The sequence below is a fragment of the Uloborus diversus genome, chromosome 1, assembly GCF_026930045.1.
Source record: "Uloborus diversus isolate 005 chromosome 1, Udiv.v.3.1, whole genome shotgun sequence".
Taxonomy (NCBI): Eukaryota; Metazoa; Arthropoda; class Arachnida; order Araneae; family Uloboridae; genus Uloborus; species Uloborus diversus.
In genome coordinates, this window is record NC_072731.1 from 32,376,027 (window position 1) to 32,399,165 (window position 23,139).

Sequence of the window (23,139 nt, forward strand, 5' to 3'; positions counted from 1 at the left end):
GGAACAGCTTACCGGAAGAGGTGGTAATGAGCAAGGCAGTAGATAGTTTTAAGAGGGCCATTGATCTTCACTGGGGATTGTAAATTGACTAGGACCAGTATAGCTGGGCCCAGAGCCTGTTGCTAGTTGTCACTTTTGTATTTGTTACAATGCACTTGTAATTAGAATTCCACATACATTCAAAACCTTGACTCTGATAGCATCATGTCTCTACCCCTCTAAGACTCCCTGTTTACATCACATGAAGAGTCCCTCTCACTCTATTTAATTACATGACAGTTTCTCTAAGAAAAGGCAGTAACAGTCATTTAGTACCCTCCAGGTCAGGGCCCTATGCAGCTTTTTAAACCACAAATTGTGGTAGGTAGGGCATAGGCGACTAATGCAGGAAAATAGTGGGGGGTCAATAGAAGTGTAATCAACAGGTAGTGACTCACAAAAGGGGAGGATCAAGAGTCCGCACCCCTCCCATCGCCTTTGACTTTTTTTGATTGATCATGTCATCCTATCATCGTAGGAAGTAAAATAATTCCAAGCAAGGGTAACAGTAATTTCAGATTTAAAAAGTGAAAAAATTAAAATTTGTTTTCTCTCTTTTTCCCCTGCTAAATCGAACTGTATGTGAACATAAATTGTTCTGTAATGATGATTTTACTTCACTTTTTATTTTTAATTTTGAGAACAGTAAATATATTCATTCTTGTACTTTCTGGTGTTTTAATTTTAAGTATTTTTTATTAATAAATTTATTTTATAAACTAATGTTAAGTAATTATTCAAAAATTCTTTTTAAATGCTTTTTGTTCCCAGCAATCAATAAAATCAAAAGTGTGTTTGGATGCATGTTGGACTATGATATGAGAAATTATGTTAATTGGTTTAAAACCACCATTTAAAAAAAGTTGATGACTGTACTTTTTGAAAAGGTATAATTAAGTTGTAAAGGTGGTATATGTAAACTAAACTAAGCTGTTTTGGCGTCTTGGAAATTTATTGATTCTGACATCTACTCAACAGCAAGGTGCATCCTTAGGGACGGATCCAGAAATGTTTAAAGGAGGAGGCGGTTGTGTTTTTTAACTTACCTCTTACTATGCATCTGATTTAATCATGCTTAGCGGGAGGGAGGCTGCCACAGCATTTTTATTTGAAGCAACTGAACTATGGAGGATTAGCCAAGGAGATCCTTGAACCAATTATTTTCCTTTTCTGTTGAAAGAGATATCCTAAAACTGCATTTGGGGGATTCTCGAAAAAATGTCCTGTGCGTAACCCTAAGTTTTTTATTTTATTCAAGTAACTATTAATTGAATATGGGAATAACTGTTATGCTTTGATAGTATATTAAAGCATGTATTATTCCCCAACAGCATTATTTTTAAGGGCTTTGGATAGCTGGAAAAAATTAAAAGCTTAGCGTTATGCACGGGACATTTTTTCGAAAATCACCCATTTTATAACTTCAATTTCGTTATAATTCTGCTGGAAGGCCTCAAAACCCTCTCCCCATAACATCACCAAAAGTAGTCTAAAATTACCTCTTTGAAACTTATGTTTCGAAATGTTTCTTGAATGGGGATTCAACCCACATTCCTTTCCTTATCGTCCTCAAAAATGGCCTGCACTTCCGTTTTAGGACTTCAATTCATTAAAAATTGCCAGTACAAGGTCCTTCAGGGGGACAATTTACAAGGGAGGGGCAATCGCCCCTCCCTTGTATCCGTCTTTGTGCATCCACTCAAATATTCTTTCCCAACTGCAGCAGTGCTTTATGCTGAATGCTTATACAGTAAACTCCCGATTATTGGTGGTCGGATTATCTATGGGTTTTTCAAAATTTTTTTTCTTCAACGACGGTGAATAATGATTGTGTTATTGTTTGTTTTTAGCTTTTACATATATTTTTTATAATCAATGTTACTGTTTTTATCCAAATAACTTAAATGTATGTCAGTGTTGCCAGATGGTCAAATTCAGATTTCCCCAATTCCCTTCCAACTTTTCCCCAAAAAGCGATGTTTTCTACCAAAATTCCCCAAATGCAAAATTATTATTCCACTAATATTTTTATAAAATGAATCAACTTCCTCTAATATTTTTGTCTTTTGAAAATCTTTTTTTCCCCAAATAGCCAAATTTTCTTATAAAATTCCCGAACTTTTTTTTTCTTCACATTTTCGCTTTTTTTTTCTTCTTTATCTTTCTTTATCTTTACTAATAATAAAGCTGAAAGTCTCTCTATCTGGATATATCTCTGTCCGGATCTCTTTCTGTCTGTCAGGATCTCTAACACACATATAGCGCCAAAACCGTTCGGCTGATTTTCATGAAATTTGGCAAAGAATTAGTTTGTAGCATGAGGGTGTGCACCTTTAAGCGATTTTTTGAAAATTTGATTTTGTTCTTTTTCTATTCCAATTTTAGGAACAATTTCCCGAGAAAAATTATAAGATGGACGCGTAAATTACCAAGTTATCTAATGTGGAACCGTAACGTGGGCAAGCCAATTGGCGAGAAATTCATCATGCATTATTTGTAAATATACAGAGGGACCAAAAGACCTTTTAATTTTCTACTACGGGCAAAGCCGTGCGAGTGCCACTAGTCATAAATACAAGCGCCTGACCGAGAGATAAGAAATGACCAAATATTTTTTTTCTACTCGCATTTACTACTCTGCTTCTGTATGTACATTTAAACTATGATTTTTGTATATATTTATCCAAGAACACTCTTCATCACACTTATTTTTACCTGTTTCACGTATCAACTAGTTACTCACGCAGAACATTAATTGCGAATTCCATGGCATAATATTCCACATAATGCGAAATGCAAATTCCATAAAGTTGAGCAAAGCTAACCCAATGCTGTTTGATACAAACAATGTTCCCACTACTTTTTGACGTGAATTTAAATACGAAAAAAAATCTTTTTTCCTGAGGTTTTTGTTTCCCCAGGTTTTCCCCATTCCCCTCAAAACCCATTTCCCCAAAATTTCTCCAGAGAGCACCAGATTTCCCCAAAAGGGGGAAATTTCCCCCAATCTAGCAACACTGATGTATGTGTGAGTTTTATTCCTATTTTTTAGCTATTGTATACACCATTATTGTTTTTTAACTATAATTCAGATTATCCACGGCTTCGCTTATCCGTGGTTACCGTGCCACCTTAATCGCAGATATTCGGGAGTTTACTGTACTTAATTTCGTTGTTTTGTAGAGGCTCTTTTAAAAGTTATTTTATCCCTGATCTTGCCTTTGTCCCTTGATTAAAGTTATCTTTTTCTTTCAGATTTATTTGTAATGTGGATATGGAGATTATGGAGAATGTGGAAAAGAAAGCTGCGACTTCTTCTAATAATACTGTTGCTTCCAATCATAGTTATATTTCTTCTTGTTGTGAGTTTTCAATCCAAACTGGCTGACAATAACTCCAGCCAATTGAAAGTACTACATAAGAAAAATGAACAAATTGAATACATTGACAAAAGAGGTGTTCATGTGATTGTGGGCCATTTTATTGGAAATGATTTGCCTTGGGATGCAACGCCTAATCTCACTGATGGTAATGCTTAAAGTATTATTTTATTTCACTATTTTTTTTATTAAAAAAATTAGAGACGTACCGAGTACTCGGTAACTACTTGGTACTCGGCCAATATGCCGAGTACTCGGTACTCGCCAAATTCTGATCAGATACTCGGCCAAAACCGAGTAGTTGCAAAAAATTGAATATTGTCCAAGACAGATGCTAAAATTTATATAAAGAAAAAAGCAAGCCTTATATTCTGCAATCATTTACAATTAAAATTTATAAGTCAAATTTAAATTTTGAGAATAATGAAGTTTGTAATGCTTCAGTGAAATAAATCTTTATTTTAATGTCCCCAAAGTTAATAAAACTTATTTATTAAAAATTATGCAAAAAAGGTAAACATAGAAAACATGGAATTTTTATATTAAAAATGAATTTTTGCTACAAACAAAAATTAGTTATAAAAAATATAAAAATACCTTTGCTTAAAAAATAAAGCAACGTTAAAAGCATAGTGCAGGAACACTGCAGACATGTGTTTTGGTGTTACAAGGAATTCCTTTTTCAATGCACAAGATGGGAGCTCGTGGATTTAAAAGCATCCGACAAAAGTTGGATTTTTTTGTCGAATGTCTTTACATTCTTTAGCTCACATGTTATGCACTGAAAAAGACGTTCCTTGTAACGGGGGGAGGGGGGCAGAAACACGTGTCTGCAGCGTTTCTGCACATTTGTTTTATCTGCTTTTAAAAATTATTTATGTTTGGCGGACTAGAACTATAATTGATTGGTATACAGTGAAACCCCTCCTGACGGACACCTGTCAAAGGCGGACACGGCTCTTAATGCGGACAATTTTTAATTCCCCAGTTCCAATGCAAATAACATTATTAAACCCTTGACCTGCAGACACTTCTCTATTGCGGACAAAAATAATTCTCCTGTTAGTGTCAGCATTAAAGGGATTTTACTGTAATTTGTTTTAATTCCAACTTAATTAATCATACCTTTTATTTATTTAGTTTTAATTTAAAAAATAATTTTTTTGTGAAATTTTTGACACAAACAAAATTGTTTATATAATTCGTAATTAAATTTCAGCAATAATTTAGTTTTAAAAACTTTTATATGGATAAGGAGGTCTGGTTTACTATTCCAAAGTTCAAAATTCATCACATGTGTGTCGGTGGTTCTTCTTAAAACATAATCGATACTTGGTAACTCGGCCGAGTAGTGAAAGGCCGAGTACTTGGTACTTGGCTACTCGGCCAAAGTGCTACTCGGTACGTCTCTAAAAAAAATCTTTAGATTCTTGTTCATGTTATTTCTGATTATGTGATATTAAACTTTATGAATTTTACTTCCATCCAGAAAGAGCGGATATAGCATCTGATATGTATCAAGATCTATTAGGGGTCTGGCCAGAGGAAATTTTGGTCCGTTGACGGACCCTTCACAAAAATACGATCACTCAAAACAGACCCTTCACAAAATTCCGATCAACCATAATGGACCCTTCACAAAATTCTGATCAACCATAATGGACCCTTCACAAAATCCTAATCAACAAAAACGGATCTTTCACAAATCATTTATTGTAAAAGCAGATCTAAAATCGTAATAATGGCTAATTTTTCAAAAGAAATGTCTGCATATTTCTGTGATGCTTACTGTTTTTGTTATCACAGCAGAATCAAAATAGCCAGCAAGGATGTTGTTGTTATAGATTTTTCTGAAAATGTTTTTTGACCCCCCCCCCCCCCCCCCCCCCCCGCAGCTTGATATTGCTGCCTCAGCACCTTTCTCCTGCTGCTCTCAATCTAAACAATAATAACATATATCAGCTTGATATTGCTGCCTCAGCACCTTTCTCCTGCTGCTCTCAATCTAAACAATAATAACATATATCAGCGAATTGAACTTGGTACTGCTAATGAATAGAATAGCTATAGGTTGGGGAAGAAATACACAAGTTATCACTTCAGATACGGTTACCAACTATAGAATTAACATTAACACTAAATAAATTAACATCTAGTAAACCTTTCATAGGGACTTGGAAAATATTCCTAACATTTTAGCAGCTTGGCAATTTTTGTGCCTTTATGGTATGATGTTTTAACGTTATCAAAGAGCCTCCCCCCTCCCCCAATGCATTTATTAATGTTTATAAATTTAAAATTTTCGTTTTTACAAAATAATTTTATTTTACAAGAAAAAAAAAACGACCTTTCACAAAAAAATTTTTGATTTTTCACAAAAAACGGACCCTGTGAAAAACCCTGGACAAATCCCTGTCTATAATTGAGATATTTATCAGCTGATACTTATCAGCTTTAAATATTCCCCCCCTCCCTCAAGTTTATGTTGCTTAAAAATTTAATGTTGTCTTCAAATAGTGTTACAAACTAAAAAATCCAGATTACTAAAATCCTAGGGATCCCACTGGTGACTAAAAAGCAACTAAAGTTACTATTTTGAAGCAAAGGTAGCTATGGTGACTATTTTAACCAAAATATGACCAAGACAACTTTTTTGCTATCAGTTGTAAATAACGGCAACTAATTTAGTGTAAAAGTGACTAAAATACATATACCTCCCCTCCTTTTTTTCCCTGGACAAAAAAACTGAAAATTTGTTTCTAAGTTTACCTCTTACTTTCCCGAAAAAAATCGGGAACATTTTACTGCGTGTATTTAAAAAGGAGTTGAAAAAGTAGAAAAATGAAATGCTATAAACATATTCACGATCAGAAATATGTAATGATTGTCAGTAGCGTACATTGACTTTGGTGCACCTCCAAGCAAGATTTACAAGTTTGAATTAGTAATGGTTAATTTAATCAAGTTCAGTTGACTACAAAGTACATGTATCCATACTCTCTAATTACAGGGATTCACATTGAATATTAGTCTTTGCTGGCTATCAGGTTAGGAAGCGCTGATCTATCTAAAATTTAAGAAAAAGCTTTTCAATTGTTTAAACTTTGAGAAGTTTAAAAAAGAAAGGAATATAATGAACAAAGATTATTGTATTCTATGTTATATTTGATTATTTTAAATGTTTTTTTTCTGGTTGGGGTGCCATAGCATATCATGGACAATCACAATTGCTACGAATTGTAGGCAATTTGAACAGTATCCGATACATAAACGAAGTTTTACAGCCCTAAGCTATTCCTTTCCTGCAAGGATTGCCATGAGCTGTATTCCAGCAGGATAATGCCCGTCCACATGTCGCCAGGACTGTCAAATCCTACTTTGATTCGCGGCAGGTACAGCTTCTTCCTTGACCTGCATATTCTCCGGAAATGTCACCAATTGAACATGTGTGGGATTTCGTTGGGTGGCGTCTCGCTCGTGATCCTCGTCCTGTTGCTCGGACAGACGAACTTTGGTTGCGCATACAACAATATGGAATACTCTTCCGCAGGCAGATATTCAAACTTTGTTTCACTCTGTGACAAATCGTATAGCAGTTCTTATTGCGGCACGTGATGGCCACACAAAATACTAATTTCTATCTCTTTTTATTGTTTGTTTGGTTTGAAAATGTAATCATTTATTTTTACCATTACCACTCGACTGTGTATTAAATTTCATTCAATTATGATGCTTCCTTCATGGCGTTGTAGTTTTCACAAACATTAGTGTAGTATCAGCCCCCCCCCCTCCTTTGGGAAGCAGGGGGTCCTTTCCAAACCAACAAATTTATGTGAACATGAAGTTTAAAAGTTTTCAGAAACAAACTTTTATTTATGTGGTACAACGAAAGTTTACATTAAAATACAAGTATAAAGTATGAATGCAATTTAAGTATAATGTGCCCCAGATGCCTGAGAAATTCCTCCCTCCCTACTGTAGTGTGCTCTATTGTCGATGAAATTTAATCGCTTAAATATAAAGTAAGATGCAGTTTTGAAAAATTTTAAGACTTAAAGTATTTACATTTTTTATAAAATCTGAAATCCACTTTGGGTGTTTCCCCCAGACAAGTGTCAGCCGGGGCGGTCCCCCCCCCCCTCTCCCCACTGTCTGATGGTGACACTACTGATTAAAAGGCATGATGTCTTTTTAAAAATTCATTAATTTATTTTTTATAGCTGAAGTCAATGCGATTGGTTATGCTCCACTACCTAAAGCCGGTGCTATGGGAGAAGCTTATTTTGTTTCCCCAGCTGAAAGAAAAAGAAGCAAAAAACTCTTCCATTTAAATAAATTCAATTTGGTGGCCAGTGATCGAATTCCTGTGAACAGAACATTACCAGATGAGAGAAGACGAGGGTATTTATTAATTATGAATCTTAAAAAATGAAATTCAATTGAAAGCAATTAAAAAAATTCTAACTATAAAATTTGTTTTAAACTCCTCAATATTACTGATATAATCATCATTGTTAGATTTATGTCATCACTTCAAAAAGCTTTTATTCATTACTATTACTTTGCAACAATATTTTTCAAAAATTTTAACATGCAATAATCATAGCTAGATAATGTAGACATGGAAGCTGGGCATGGATACATTTGGCACTATGCAGCTACATTTGCTGCAGATATATACATTACGCCCAATAGGTTTTAAATTAAAAGCAATATTAAACAATGGTTATCTTCAAAATCGGTAGATAAATCAGTGAAAAAGTTCATCTCTTGCTTTCATGGATATGTGATTGAAAGCAAGAAAAGCATTGCATTACTAAAAATTTTACTTGCATAATCTATATTGTTTTACATACCTGCCAAATGTAGATAGTTTTGAATGGTGTAGTCAGATACTTTATATTTTTATCTTACTATGGTAAAAATAGGGGTGGAAAATCTGCGCCAATTTTCAAGTTCTGATGCAACCTGATACAAAACAGTCAAATTCGCGATTTTTGCGCCAAACTGCGCCAAAAGTGTGATTTTATTATCCAAAAACATTCATTACAAGAAAAAAATAGTTGTTGCATTCACTTTGTGTCATTGAGAGCTAAAAAGAAGCATATAAGTAAAAGAGGGGGTAAAGAATTGCTTATATTCGCCGAAAATTGCGGCATCCTGTAAATTTCCTTTTGCATCCTGTAAATTTTTCAACAATTTTGAAATTGTTGGAAGTTATTTTCACCTATGTTACTTTAAATTGGCTTATTTTATTTCTTATTTTATAATTATTTCATGTTTTGAATAAACTTAAAATGTGGGGAAAAGTGTAATAGCAGGTCAAAGTGGAATGGGGAAATATTTACTCTGCTCTTAGTGCCACCTCTCTAGTAATATTTTAACTATGTAGTAACGTATGTAGTCTACTCCAGTCAAGAAAAAATGTCTCTAAAAATCAAATATCATAATACAAGCCATTTTCAAAAATTTATAAACAGTGAAAACACAGGGAATTCAAAAATCAACAAAAAAAGAACAGGGAAAATCCAGGTAATTTTGAAATTTTCCTCAAAAACCCGGAAAATACAGGGATTTTTTTTTTTTTTAATTTAAAGTTGCAAAAATCAATGTCCAAATATATAAACTACCAAAACATAAATAAATAAATAGTAATAATAGTATTGATAATATTAATGAAGTTCAGAAATAAAGTAGGTAAAATAAAAAATAGTAATTTTGCTTCTTTTTTTTTTAAAGTAAATATTTAAAATGTTGATCCTAAAAACAATCTTTTTATTAAGATAAATAAATACCTTTGTGCTGAACAGTAAAGTAAGACAAAACAACATTAGAAGAAGCACAAATTTGTAAATTACAGCAGACACATGTTTCGGCGTTACAGGGAATGCCTTTTTCAATGCAAAAAATAATGAGCTTATGGATGAAAAGACATCCGACAAAAGCTTTTGTCGGATGTCTTTTCATCCATAAGCTCATTATTTTTTGCATTGAAAAAGGCGTTCCCTGTAACGCCGAAACATGTGTCTGCTGTAATTTACAAATTTGTGCTTCTTCTAACGTTGTTTTGTCTTACTTTAATCTTTTTATTGTTTCATTTAACATGTATCTTGAATTTCATGATAATTTCATTTAAAGTGTAAGAAATAAGTCGTAAATATTCATTGTTCTGTTTAACTTTTACACTTTTAGGTCCAAGTAATGAATAATTAAAAAAAGGCTTTTTTTTTTTTTTTTTTTTTTTTTTTTTAAGGAAAAAAAAAACCTTGCAGAAAAAGTTAAACATATTCAATCACCATGCTATTATTTCAGTTATTACAAATTCTTATGTATTTCCCCTTATTTATTTATTAAAATATTTATTTTGATTTTATTGCCTGTGTTGTTATTATCAAGATATTAATTTTCTTTTTCAAACATCAGTGTTCACTCGTTTGTAATGTGTCATTTTCAAAGGGAAAACACAAGTAATTTTTTTTCCAAAATTGACTGGCAGCCCTGACATATTGTAATATTTTGTTATAAGTCAAAAACTAGTTTTTTCATAATTCAGTGATAAAGTTCTTATTGTTAACATTCTAAATACTAATTTAGACCTACTAATATTTGGTGCAGTATTTATTTGCTTAATATTATACCAATTTATATTTTAAATGCTCTTTACAGTTAGTCAAGTGCATGCGTGGCAAAGTGAAATAGTTTTTTCATTTACTTATACAATCCTTTATCAAATCACTTACATATTTATTCATTAATTATTTCCTTTACCATCCTTCATTTTATAATTCCCTTATTTATTCATCCATTAACTGAATTTTTTTATTATAATTCACAATTTTATTCTATGACTCACTTTTCCTCATACATTAACTTATTTATTTATTCGTTTATTGTTTCATTTCCTTTTCATTAAATCATTAGTTCTTTTCTTCACTTATACTCATTAATTTGATCAATGACATTTTTAACAATAAAATAGACAATATTTCATTAGAAAAATATATTATTTTTCACTTTGCCCCATAAAAAAAAAGGAATGAAAATGTTCTTTCGTTAGTACCGTAATTTTCAGCGCGTATTTCGTTAATTTTGAAAAAAAGTAAATTCTCTAAATTTTTTCACTTTACTCCCTACTTATAATACACAGTGAAACCTGTGTATAATGATGCTGTCTGTAACTATAAACCTGTTTATAATGATATTTTCCTTGATCCCAACAGTATCGTTGTAGACAGGTTTTACTGTATGTAAAAAAAGTGTCTTAAGAGCTGAGCTCATAAAAATATGAAAATTTATTTTTCAATAAACTGCATTTAAGCAGTATAATCTCCTACCACACATACCTGCAGCCATCTCTTTTTAAATATTTTTGAAAAAGTAGTTTCTTTAGGACATTATGTACTTGCTGTCAAGCGTACCTGAATCTATTATGTGTAAATTATAAAACAAAATACAGATTATTTAATACATTAACTGTAAGAAAATTTTCTCTTGTACCAAGTGAAATTCAAACTATTCAAAAAATACACTTCGACTTTGAGCGAAGTGAAACATAATGCAAATTGTTTCATTTCCTTTCATTAAATCATTAGTTCTTTTCTTCACTTTTACTCATTAATTTGATCAATGATATCTTTAACAATCAAATAGACAATATTCATGGCAGGTAAAGTGTAAATCGACATACAAAACAGTATAATGAAGTCCACATCCTTTTTCTTATATATTTTTTTTATTCAACCAATGAAATGTTACTCCTGAAAATGAAGTGCTTAATAAAGTTAAAAGCAGGGCCGTCCCGAAGGGAGGCGGCGAGCGGAGATATCGCCCCAGGCGTTACAAAATGAGGGGGCGCCGCAAGGCGCCCCTCTTTTCGCCGGAACATGACTATATTCGCACGAAATGAGGGGCGCCTTGAGGCTCCCTCTTCGTATAAAAAGGCCCCCTTGGTAAAATTACCTCATTTCAGGTATCATAAATACGCAGCCATAGACACACAAAATAGAGAATCATTGCATTGGTTCTCTATTTTTTCCTATGGCACGAAAATATTCCTGTCTCTCAGTCTCCAAAACATTCATTTCCTTTGTATCATTGAAACAGATGCAATTTCTGAGAATATAACTGTTTAAAATCAAACAAAAGGCACTTCTCATTTGTATAGTTCTCACCAAATTTGCTCGAGTTATGCCCCTGCATGCAGTGACGTAATGAGAAATTTTTTTTAAGGGGGCACTGTGAAAAAAAATGTTTTTTTTATTAATCGAATAGGAAAAAATGCAAAAGGGTTTCCGGCCAAAATTTTGAAACTTTTAGTTTTAAAAACGCAATTTTGGCCTTAAAACGCTATTGTAGGCCATGTTTATTGACGTTAGGGTAAGGGAGGGAGCTCAGAGCCTTGTTTCCGATGAATTATTTTTTAAAAATAGATTGAAATCAATTCCTCCCCCCCCCTGAAGTTTTCGAAATTGAAGTTTCAAAAACGCAGCTTTAGACAAGCTTTGAAGATTTTATGGATAGGAGGATCTGTAGCATTTCCTAGGAGAATTGTTCAAAATTATGGTCAAAAAATTTAAGCAGTGTTTTACTTTCAGGGGCTATCTCACTTAAATTTTTTGTAAGTGTCGTTTGAAAAACCCATTGCTTGTGATATTAAAGAAAGGCGGCATGGGGACAAATATTTTCTTAAACTCAATTCTTAAAAGCAATTTGTAAGGCCATATTTTGTAATATTATTCCAGTGATTTTTCGAAATTAGAGCTCCAAAAACTCAATTCTGAGCGATTTTCGGTGTTGTTGAGTATTTGTAGGCTTCTCCCTAAAACTTACAAATATTTGATGCAAAAGAATAACATCTTTGTTTGTAACATATAAGAAAGCTGATATTAAATTGGTACAAGTAAAACCAAAAATCTCTTGAAAAGAATCATTGTATGAGTCCAGATCGAAATTTAATTTTGATGTAATTTACTTCGATAAATACATTTTCTCTTTATAATCAGCAAATTATATTCGTGTTCTTAGTTTGAGCAATATGAATAACCAATTCAGTTTTAATTGTTTGTTCTTTATCTAGTGGGATAACATTTTACTAGATAAATATTTGGATTTTTAACATTTCCGTTTTTCAAAAAGTTTTTGGGGCATTAATGTCTCACAAATATTAAAAATAGATTCATTGCTTGTGTTTTAATTTATATTTTGCATAGCCCTTTGATTGTTCTGTTTATCAATATGTAAAAAATTCAAGTATGTACTATGCACTGATGTTATAACTAACTTTATTTTTCTGTGTGTATGGGGGGGGGGCGCCAGGAAACTTTCGCCCCGTGTGCGGTCAGCTCTTCGGACGGCCCTGGTTAAAAGTAATGTTTATTTATTGCCTGAATGAAAAGAATCAGTGAACTCTCTTTTTATATAAATGTTGGTGAATAATTTCTTCAGTAGTTGTTAATTAAAATTTTGAAACACTTTTAGCTTCTTTTTTAAGAATGTTTTAAATCTTCAATGGTCTAAATACTGAAAAAGTCTTTAAAGCTTGAGGAACTTTTATTTATTTATTTATTTGTTTATTTTATTTTATTTTATTGAAATTTTATTGGTCATTGCAAGAGTGATCTATTAATTCAAGTATTAAAAGTAAAGTTTCAGATATTGATGCAAGATGAGAAAATATAAGCAGGTTCTATAAGTTTGGTTGTGTATGTGTGAGTAATTTATCAATGTAATGGTTTCTAAATTATATTCATGACATATTGGGATATAAAATCTTTTATTTCTTCTTAGTTTATCTTTAATACATGTGATTTTTAAACTTTATTTTATTTTCAAATCTTTGTTAAAAGAAATGTTTTTTGCACCCAAAAACTTTACTTTTCAAATCAACTAATCTGTTTCAAAAAAAAGTTTTCCTTTAGTTTTTTTTTAACCTAAGTCAAAAAGAATCTCACATCTTCGTACCAGCATCTCTTCCCCCTCCCTCCTCTGTTTTTTTTTTTTTTTTTTTTTTTTTTTTTTTTTTTTTTTTTTTTTTTTTTTGTTCTCTCTTGACTTTGTATGTAATAAATTTACAAAAGACATTTTTAAATTGAAATCCTTTAGTTGTTCTCTGGGCCATGTAATGCTATAAATAAATGTATGCAAATGTTAGCAACAACTGCTAAGAAACAACTCAGTGGTTTTTTTGCCAAAAGTTGATATTTCAAAATTGTCATCTTTTCAGGAGAGCGAAAGCAAAACATGATGTGTAAAATCATGAAGTTTTGGTGTAGAATTATATGAAAATTTTTTAGGGTTTGTACGCTCCTTCAAAACTCCTCCAATACTCCTTCATTTAGGAAATTTTTTTGAAGGGCCCTTCAAACTCCTTCATTTTGTTTTAACTCCTTCAAAACTCCTTCTTTTTTAGTTCAAGACTACATAACCTTCCTCTATGACAGTAACTTTAAATACTTTGGTTGACAATTTTGTCGCAATGGGGATTGTATAAGGGTGATTTCTTTAAGGGATAGTAATTTCATATTTATTTTTTTTTTTCATAAAGATGTGATTTACAAATTAATCAGAAGTCATAAAAGTTGAAGGTTAAAATATTATTAGATGACACTAAGACATTTCATAAGTGAAGTAAAAAATGCTTAAATGGTGCTTGGTCATTTTTTCAAGTTTTATGATTATTGTTTTTCCCTCCAACACACTCTCAGCAGCAAAAGTCAGGTTGTCTAATTATTATTTAAATATTTAAAAATGCATAAGTAGATGTACTGTATTAAGTGATGTCATGCCTTGAGGAGGAGATGGGTTCATAAAATTGTGACAAGGGGGGACGAAGTTGTGACAAAATGTAACATCACAAGTTATTATAACGATATGTTTATAAAAAAATATGACATGTGACAAGAGGAGGAGTAGGTTGGTGTGTGAACCTTTGTAACAAAGGGGAAGTTGGTCAAATATGTTGAAAAAAAGTGCAACATCATTTAATGACAACCCATTAGTACTCCTTCAAAATCTCATTTTACCCCTTCAAAACTCCTCCAAAACTCCTTCACTTTATTTCTGAAATTGAGTATGAACCCTGTTTTTATTATATCATGTTTGGTAGTTCATATTTTTTCCCCTTAACAAATTTTGGCATAGAAAAATACCCCTCTAAACACATATCATGATCGGCAAAGTAGAGCATGGTCAAATGTGACCTATCAACTGTTGGCAAATAACTACAGAACTAAATTAAGATTTTAGTTAGGTATGCATTAGGATTAATTGTACATTTACTAAAAGTAATTCACACTTTTAAATTACAATATTGCTACCAAATTGGGTTTTAAAAATTATTTATGTACTTTTTTACTACAAATGTTTTGTATTTGCTTCAAACTGTAGTGACATTGTACAAAATTAAACATTTTGTTACGAAACCTTGGGTTCACCTGATACAAAACTGATCATTCTTACACAAAACTTTTTACTGATACAAGTTTGTTTGTTCTGATACAAAATTGGCATTTTTGCTGTTACAGAAATGAATTTTTGATTTTCCACCCCTGTAATAATATCACTCATATTGTCTATAAAATGATAGAAAATAGATAGAGATCTTACATTTTGCCATGCATACTCTTATTCTTCAGTATATTTTGATACAATTGATTGCATTCTGATAAAATGTCAGTTTATGCATCTGTTATTTCTATAAGTAAAAAAAAATGTGTATCAGGGCTTCTGTATCAAAAAAATAATTTAAGGAAAACTGTATTTAAATATTTGAGGGAAACTTATCCTACTGTAACAAGTAAATTGTTGTGGACAAAAATTAACAAATAACAGTAAAAATCAGTAGTTAAATGCTATGATTTTGTGAAAATTACTGTTAGCATATTTTTATTAAAATTCCTATTGTGGAGTGAGAATGTTTTATTAATTCCAAAAACTTATGCTGTTTAATGTTCTGTAAGAGTTCAAAATTACTATTATTTAATTCCGTAATATTTTTTGTCAATGAAATTTCAAGCACACTTAACATAATGACTCAATGTTTATAATATGTTTAGTTATTCTCTTGTGCATGTCATACATTAGCTCATTTGAAAACTTGATTTTAGGTTTTTAAGTAAAATGTATTTTTTTCCAGGTGTAAAGACAAATTTTACAATGTGCATGAGCTTCCAACTACTAGCATTATTATAGTGTATCATAATGAAGCTTGGTCAACATTACTAAGAACTGTTCATAGTGTCATTGATAGATCTCCTAATCATCTTATAAATGAAATAATACTTGTTGATGATGCAAGTACCAGAAGTAAGAGTTTTTCTCCCTATCTTGGAATCTTAAATAGTTGAAATAGATACCATATTACCCTTTATTAGCCCACATGCTGAAAAATTCAAGGCTCACCAGGCTTTCAATAACCCTCGCTAGCCTTTTCCTGCATGCAGGGGAAAAAAAATGTGAATATTTCTTTAACATACTAAATATAGGTTTTACTTTTAAAATAATGTAAGTTCTATACAGTAGCATCACTATGGAGGGGGCAGACTGACCTGTGACACCCAAAGTGAAATTACAAGTTTTTGAAAAATATAAAATTAAAATGCATTTTTTAAACACCAAATTTAAAAATTTTTCCGGAAAGGGGGGGGGAGGGTGACACCACAAATTGTCACCCATGCTATGTACGCCACTGGTTCTATATATTATTTGATTAATGTTAATAAACAGTTTATTTTTGTTAAAATATTAACTATTAATACAATTTTTATTTTTCTGATAAGCAAGATCTTATTGATTAAAAACAGTTTCATTTTAAAAAAATTTTAAAACAAAGCAAACATTTGTAGTTGTAAAATTAAAATATCTGCAAGTACGCAAAGACAGCAAATCATACAGCTATTCAATAAAAAAAACTTACATCTCAGGAAAAACTTTAAAATAATTTATGTTTTAAAAATGAAATACTCATTGCATAATGATACATTAATACTATACAGCGTGTCCGAAAAGTCTTTGACACATTTCAAAAATTCACAGAAAAGCAACAACTTATCATATGAGTATGCGGTTTGCACCACAATACTTCATAGGTTCAAGAATTTTTTGTGACATCATACAAAAAAAAGAAAACATTACAACTATAAGTAATCCTTATGACTATAAGTATTTGCTATATCATCACAGTAAGAATTTTTTTCACACTGGGACAATACAACTGTCAATGTAAATTACTTATAATCACACTTTTTTTCCTTTTTTTACGATGTCATAAAAAAATCTTGAACCTATAATGTATTATGGCGCAAACCACATATTGATACGACAATTTGTTTTTTTTTTCTATGAGTTTGTAACTTAAAGACTTTTTGGTACACCCTGTGTTATTTAATATATGTTTGGTTACACTTAACAAGAGCTGGTCATCTGAAGAAAAAAAAAGAAAGAAAACAGGGCTGTATTTGTCCCTCTCAAAGTGAACTTATGACATAAAGTTTTCTCATTGCTGTTAATAAACTCGTGACTTGTAATTTCCTCACAATCTTGCAGAGAAATTCAACGTGTATGAATAAAAAACTCAAACTTTATTCGTAATGGCATGCAGTAGGTACTTTATTATTTTACCTCTAAAAAAAGCATCAATGACTGAAACAAACTTCATAGTTGTCCTGATATTTCTGATTTTCCTGATAAAAATATTTTGTCCTGTACTTCTGATTTAAAAAAAAAATACTTATTTTACTAGATGTTTTTCATGCAGTAGTGCCAAATCAAGAGCTGGTCATCTGAAAAAAAAAAAGAAAGAAAACAGGGCTGTATTTGTCCCTCTCAAAGTGAACTTATGACATAAAGTTTTCTCATTGCTGTTAATAAACTCGTGACTTGTAATTTCCTCACAATCTTGCAGAGAAATTCAACGTGTATGAATAAAAAACTCAAACTTTATTCGTAATGGCATGCAGTAGGTACTTTATTATTTTACCTCTAAAAAAAGCATCAATGACTGAAACAAACTTCATAGTTGTCCTGATATTTCTGATTTTCCTGATAAAAATATTTTGTCCTGTACTTCTGATTTAAAAAAAAAATACTTATTTTACTAGATGTTTTTCATGCAGTAGTGCCAAATCTGTGCCAAAAAATAGTTTCCTTTGCCAAAGGGGGTATCCTCTGAGTTTGGAAAAAACACTGGATTTATGCTTCACCGAAAATTGCCGTGCTATGTTTGAAATTTCAATCCTTTTGTTTCCTCCAAGTGTTTCAAGTATTTTGAAAGTTGGAAGTTGTTTTAATGCATGCTTCTTTAAATTAACTTATTTTAATTGTTGTTTTAATATTTCATTCATATTGTTTACAAATTTTAAACCTGAGTATTTTTACAAATACTCAATAAATAAAAAACAATGTACAGCACAAATTGCATTCAAAATTACTTCTACATGTTTCTGAACTGCTCTTCTTTAGTGCATTGAAATCAGGGTTGGCACGTTTCTGCCAAGGCGGTTGAAAATCCTGGTAGAAACTGGTTAAAAATGACGTGACAAAAACCACTTTCTGCCACATTTGCGGAAGAAACTGGCAAAAACTCACAAAATGGCAAAAAATTAATTATTGACGAACATTAAGAAATGTATGGAAAAAGCAACCAGTTGTTAACCAAAGCACAATTTAATTACAATATTATCCCTATTCAAAACCAAATGTTACATTCTTTGGACCCTGCAGTTGCCTCTTAGAAAAGGTGGTTTCTAAAATGTAAAAAGTTTCTCAATTTAAAACACACAAATGAGAAACTTTAGAATATTCTTGCAACAGAAGAGCCGATAGACAATGCATCAAAGAACAAGCAAGGTTGGTGAAACTTTCATCAATTGTATATTTTTTTAAACTGGTCCACCATGAAGAAGTGGTACAAATTAGACTGGAAAAATAAGTTTTGAGAAATGAGACCTATTTGTTTTACAAAGCTGTGACATTAGGTACAAAATCTAGGTTAATATTGGCTAGTAAAATTCTGGCACTTTCTTCTTGAAGCACATGATGATTTCAATCATAAGCAGTTTAGATGAAGCATCCAGGGGCGGCTGGTCACTATGGGCAGGGTGGGCTGCCTCCCCCCCCCCCCCCCGAAAAATTGTAATTAAATAAATACATTATTAACAAAAATATTGTTTTGTATTTCATTTCAAAAAAAAAGTAGAACAAACAACAGCTTTCAAACATCGAGCCCCCCCCCCCCCTCCTCCTTCCCCGTGTATCTCTAAACATTACCAGAAAGTCTTTAAATCCCATTAATTTTAGCACTGTGCACAGCTTTGAGAGCTGCAGGCTCGCTTGAAGCTGCCCTCGCCATGCCTCCACCCTTAGCCAATCGTAATGATTGAATCAGAAAGCGAAAGACGGTGGGTGATAACACCTTGTGGCGTAGTGATAATGATTGTGTTACGCGTTGCCAAGTAACAACACATTTTTCAAAGACTAGAAATTTTTTTGTGTAGTCTGAGCTTTTGCGTGTACGATTATTTACAGTCATATTCACCAAAATGAACTTACACGGTTCTTCAGTGACACCTTGCCTCAAACAGAGGACTTTGTAGGAAAGTAGGTATAGTTTGTATGTAAATGATAAGGCACAACAACAGTTGCCTCTGGAACGCAGTTCTGAACTTGTAAAAAATTGTTCAGTACCGCAGGTACACGAGAAATGCAGCTCTTTTCCCACTCACACCACAGAGTTCTGACTTCGTCTCCCAGATCAAACAAAAATTCCTTTTCACAGAAGCCTTAGGAAGATTTGAAGAGAAGTCTAGAAGATTTGAAATTTTAAACTTCGAAACCACACATAGTCCATCAGCAAGTTCAAACCTGCCTCATCTCTCCTCAAAACCACTCCAAAAGTGCCATGAAAAACCTCACCTGATTATTATTATCATTACATTTTTTTTTTTATTCAAAAGTTTTAAAAAATAATAATAATAAAATAAATACACAAAATTCCAATTAATCATTAACTCATTATACTCATTTTGATACAACTGTATTTAACCAATACGTCAAAGAAATATTTATTCCCTACACATAAGAAAATCAGCCACGACCTCAGGTCTATAAAAAAAAAACAATAAAATTGTAATATACACACTATGACAAAAGAAGGAAAAAAAATTCATTTGTTCATTCTTGATGAACAGAATTGGGACATGTCTGTTGCTCATAGTCTAGTTAAAGCATCAGCGTTTCCGTCATCAATGCCCTTTTTAGGATCAACCTTGAAATCAAGTTGTTGGAGACTTAGAAACCATCTAGTTAGTCTCGCATTACTACCCATCATCTTATGCAAATGCTTCAAGGGGACGTGTTCAGTCTGTATGATCGTTTTCTGATGGTTCAAATTGTGATTGAGCTTTATAAAACCATATACAATAGCCGCTAACTCTCTCTCTCTCTCAATGGTACTATAATTTTGTTCAGCTTTCGTAAACTTCTTGCTCAAATACAGAATAGGATGTTCCTCCCCATTAAAAATCTGAGACAAAACAATGCCGGCTCCTAAACCACTGGCATCAGTCTGCAAAATAAACTCTTTGGAATAGTCCGGTGCATAAAGCACGGGACTTTCTTTCAATTTATCTTTCAACTGCTTGAATGCCCTTTCACATTCTGCAGTCCAAGTTATTTCAGCTTTCTATTCTTTTCCCTTCAAGGCATTAGTTAAAGGGACTGCAGGAACAAAATACTTAGGGATGTATCTAGAATACTTTGGGTTAGAAATTGGCTTACTGGTAGGAAGCAAAGAGTAGTTGTGAGAGGAAATCATTCTAATATTGTTTTGCTGACGATGTAAAAGTTATGGGGATTGTCGAAAATGAAGAACAAGTAAAACAGCTGCAAGAGGATTTAGATCATATTACTAAGTGGGCAGATAAATGGGGTATGGCAGTTAATGTAGGGAAATGTCAAGTGCTACACTTAGGTCATGGAAATAAACGTATGAGATATCGTTTACAGGGTTCAGTCATAAATCAGACAGAAAATGTTATGGATCTGGGTATCTTTATTAATCAGGACTTCAAGTTTAGTCAACAGTGCAGTATTGCTAGTAACAAAGCCAACAAAATGCTTGGGTTTATCAATAGATCTATTTCAAACAAATCTAAGAAAGTTCTTCTGCCTTTATATAGGAGTTTAGTAAGACCTCATTTGGAGTATGCTGTTCAGTTTTGGTCACCTTATCTGAAGAAAGATATTTTTGTATTGGAAAGGGTTCAAAGAAGGGTAACTAAATTAGTAAGGGGACTCTCAGATTTAGATTATGATACCAGACTTAATAGGCTTAACATGTATAGCCTGGAGCAAAGGAGAGTCAGAGGGGACATGATTCAGTTATTTAAATTTATCAAAATGAAAGATGTAAATGGATTAAATTTTTGCGGGGAAAGCAGGACAAGGGGTCATTGTTTTAAGCTATTTAAATCTCAGGCTAACTTGGAAATCAGGAAAAACTACTACTTTAGCAGGGTCGTGGGCACTTGGAATAGCTTACTGGAAGAGGCGGTAATGAGCAAGGGAGTGGATAGCTTTAAGAGGGCCATTGATCTTCATTGGGGACTAATTAATTGACTAGGACCAGCCTAGCTGGGCCCAGAGCCTGTTGCTGGTCGTCACATTTGTATTTGTAATAGTATCCCGCCATTTCTAAGAATGATCTTATTTGAGTTTTGTTTTTAGGTGTAGGAAAATCATTAATTGCCTTGATCTTGACCTCATAGGAGACCTTTTTCTGGACCCCCACCTCATGACCAAGAAAAATTACATGGTCCCTTGCAAATGTACACTTTGAGGGTTTCACTGTTAAACCCGCCTCTCCTAATCTACACAACACCGCATTAACGTGCTTCAGGTGTTCCTCCCAATTAGTAGAAAATATAGCAATGTCGTAAATATATGGTAACGCATACTCTTTCATTTCTTCTACAACTTGTACCATCAATTTACACAAATAAAATTAAGAGTTGACTAGGCCAAAAACCATTTTATTAGGAATGAGACTCAAACGGAGTCACTAACGCCGCATACTTCTTAGATTCTTCAGAAAGCGGTATCTGAAAATACCCTTTTGTCAAATAGTGCAGTAAAAATAGGGGTCAGACCCTAAATTCAAAAAAAAAATAAAAAAGTTTAAACCTGTTGCAAATTGTTTATTATCCTCCCAATAAGAACAGGTAAAAAGTCCCACCCCTTTTTGCGTCAGGTTTCGGAATGGGGGGCATCTAAAAATTGCTGTTTTGAGTATTTTTTCGGAATTTTTAGAGTACATTTCAAGAGGGATATTATGTCATACTAAATTTAAAAGCATTAAATTAAAGGTGTTTACCCCCCCCCCTCCCAAAAGGGATGACACAACCCACCAATGCTACTGAGTCCCCCTATCCCAGTAAAACGAAGCAACACCCCACCTCCTCCATACATTTCAAGTGGGAATATTATTTTATTCAAAGTTAAAGTTAATAATCAAGTATGTTCATCCTCCAAGTGCAATGGTGCACCTCCTCCCAAAGCTACAGCATCCCCCCTCCAAATAAAATAATACCCCAATCCCCTCACTCCCCTTTCCATTTCAAGTAGAAGTATTATTTCATGCAAATTTAAAATGCATTAAATCAGGACTGTCCACCCCACAAGAACAGTAGCTCACCTCCCAAAAGGAAATAATATACTAAAAGATCCCCCTCACCCCCTTCTGATGGCACATTCGATTAAATAGTCTGAAAAGTTACGCTGAACTGTTTTTTTTTTTTTTCCTTTTTACTATATCACTTTTTTGCAGTAATTAAAATCAAAATTTTTAGTTTGTGTTATAACATGCATGGCCTCAAATACATCATCAGATTGAAATAAAATCTCCGTCAGAACTGTAGTTTTCAAATGATTTCTCCTAAGCTTATACAAAAAGTCTTCGTTATCAAGATCTTTTTTGGAATCTAGATCCTCGGCAAAATCGTTATTGTTACAGCTATGTCTAACACAGTTTGTGCGAATAGTTGAACACTTCAATCCACTTTCAGACTTATCAAACATTCACTATATCCAATGAACCCCTCAGAGCAAGCACAAGGTATGAGGTGTAGAAAGTCTCATAGAGCAGAAGAAGGCTGTCAGGGGTGGCAAATAGGGGGTGCGAGAGGGGGCGGTTGCAACTCCAAATTTTTCACTAACAAGGAGAGGTTACGGTCTCGGAAATTCAGATCGGGATGAGATTTGGCAGATTAGTAGTATCCCTTAAGGGTACTCTCAGGGTAAAGTAATAAAGCGCACTAGCCATAAAATTCCGAGAAAACAGCCTTTAAAGATTTACGCGCAACTTATTAACTAGTAGAGATTGTTCGTAAACAAGCGCCCGGTGGTCATGTGGGCAGCGCGCTGGGGTTCCATGCGGTCAATCCGGGTTCAAATCCACTGCGAGTTTTTTCATTTTTGTTCATTTATAAAGTGACTATTACCGCTTTTTGCAGTTTGCAAAACTCTATTTACTATTCTCACAAACAAGTGATTACACATTTTTAGATATTATAAACTTTGACGAAGTAAATGATTTTTGCAATAAAAACATAATCAGTTTCTTTGTGGATGAGTAAGAATGTTGTTGTATTGCATATAAGCAGGTAGTCAAATTTTAAAAAAACCTAACCGTACTTAACGAGCAATGGTTTTGCTCCTTGATTCTGTT

The 23,139-nt window shown here is 32.8% G+C and overlaps 1 protein-coding gene across 3 annotated transcripts in view; it reads left to right on the plus strand.

Annotated features, from left to right (window-relative positions):
- LOC129234532 (polypeptide N-acetylgalactosaminyltransferase 13-like) overlaps positions 1-23,139 on the plus strand; it is a 92,702-nt gene that overhangs the window by 1,004 nt on the left and 68,559 nt on the right. For all 3 annotated transcript variants that reach the window (XM_054868546.1, XM_054868545.1, XM_054868547.1), the window contains exons 2-4: positions 3,295-3,567; positions 7,640-7,820; positions 15,553-15,722. In XM_054868546.1, coding sequence (XP_054724521.1) covers positions 3,306-3,567; positions 7,640-7,820; positions 15,553-15,722 — 613 coding nt within the window. In that variant the 5' untranslated portion in view covers positions 3,295-3,305. The remainder of the gene's footprint in view (positions 1-3,294; positions 3,568-7,639; positions 7,821-15,552; positions 15,723-23,139) is intronic.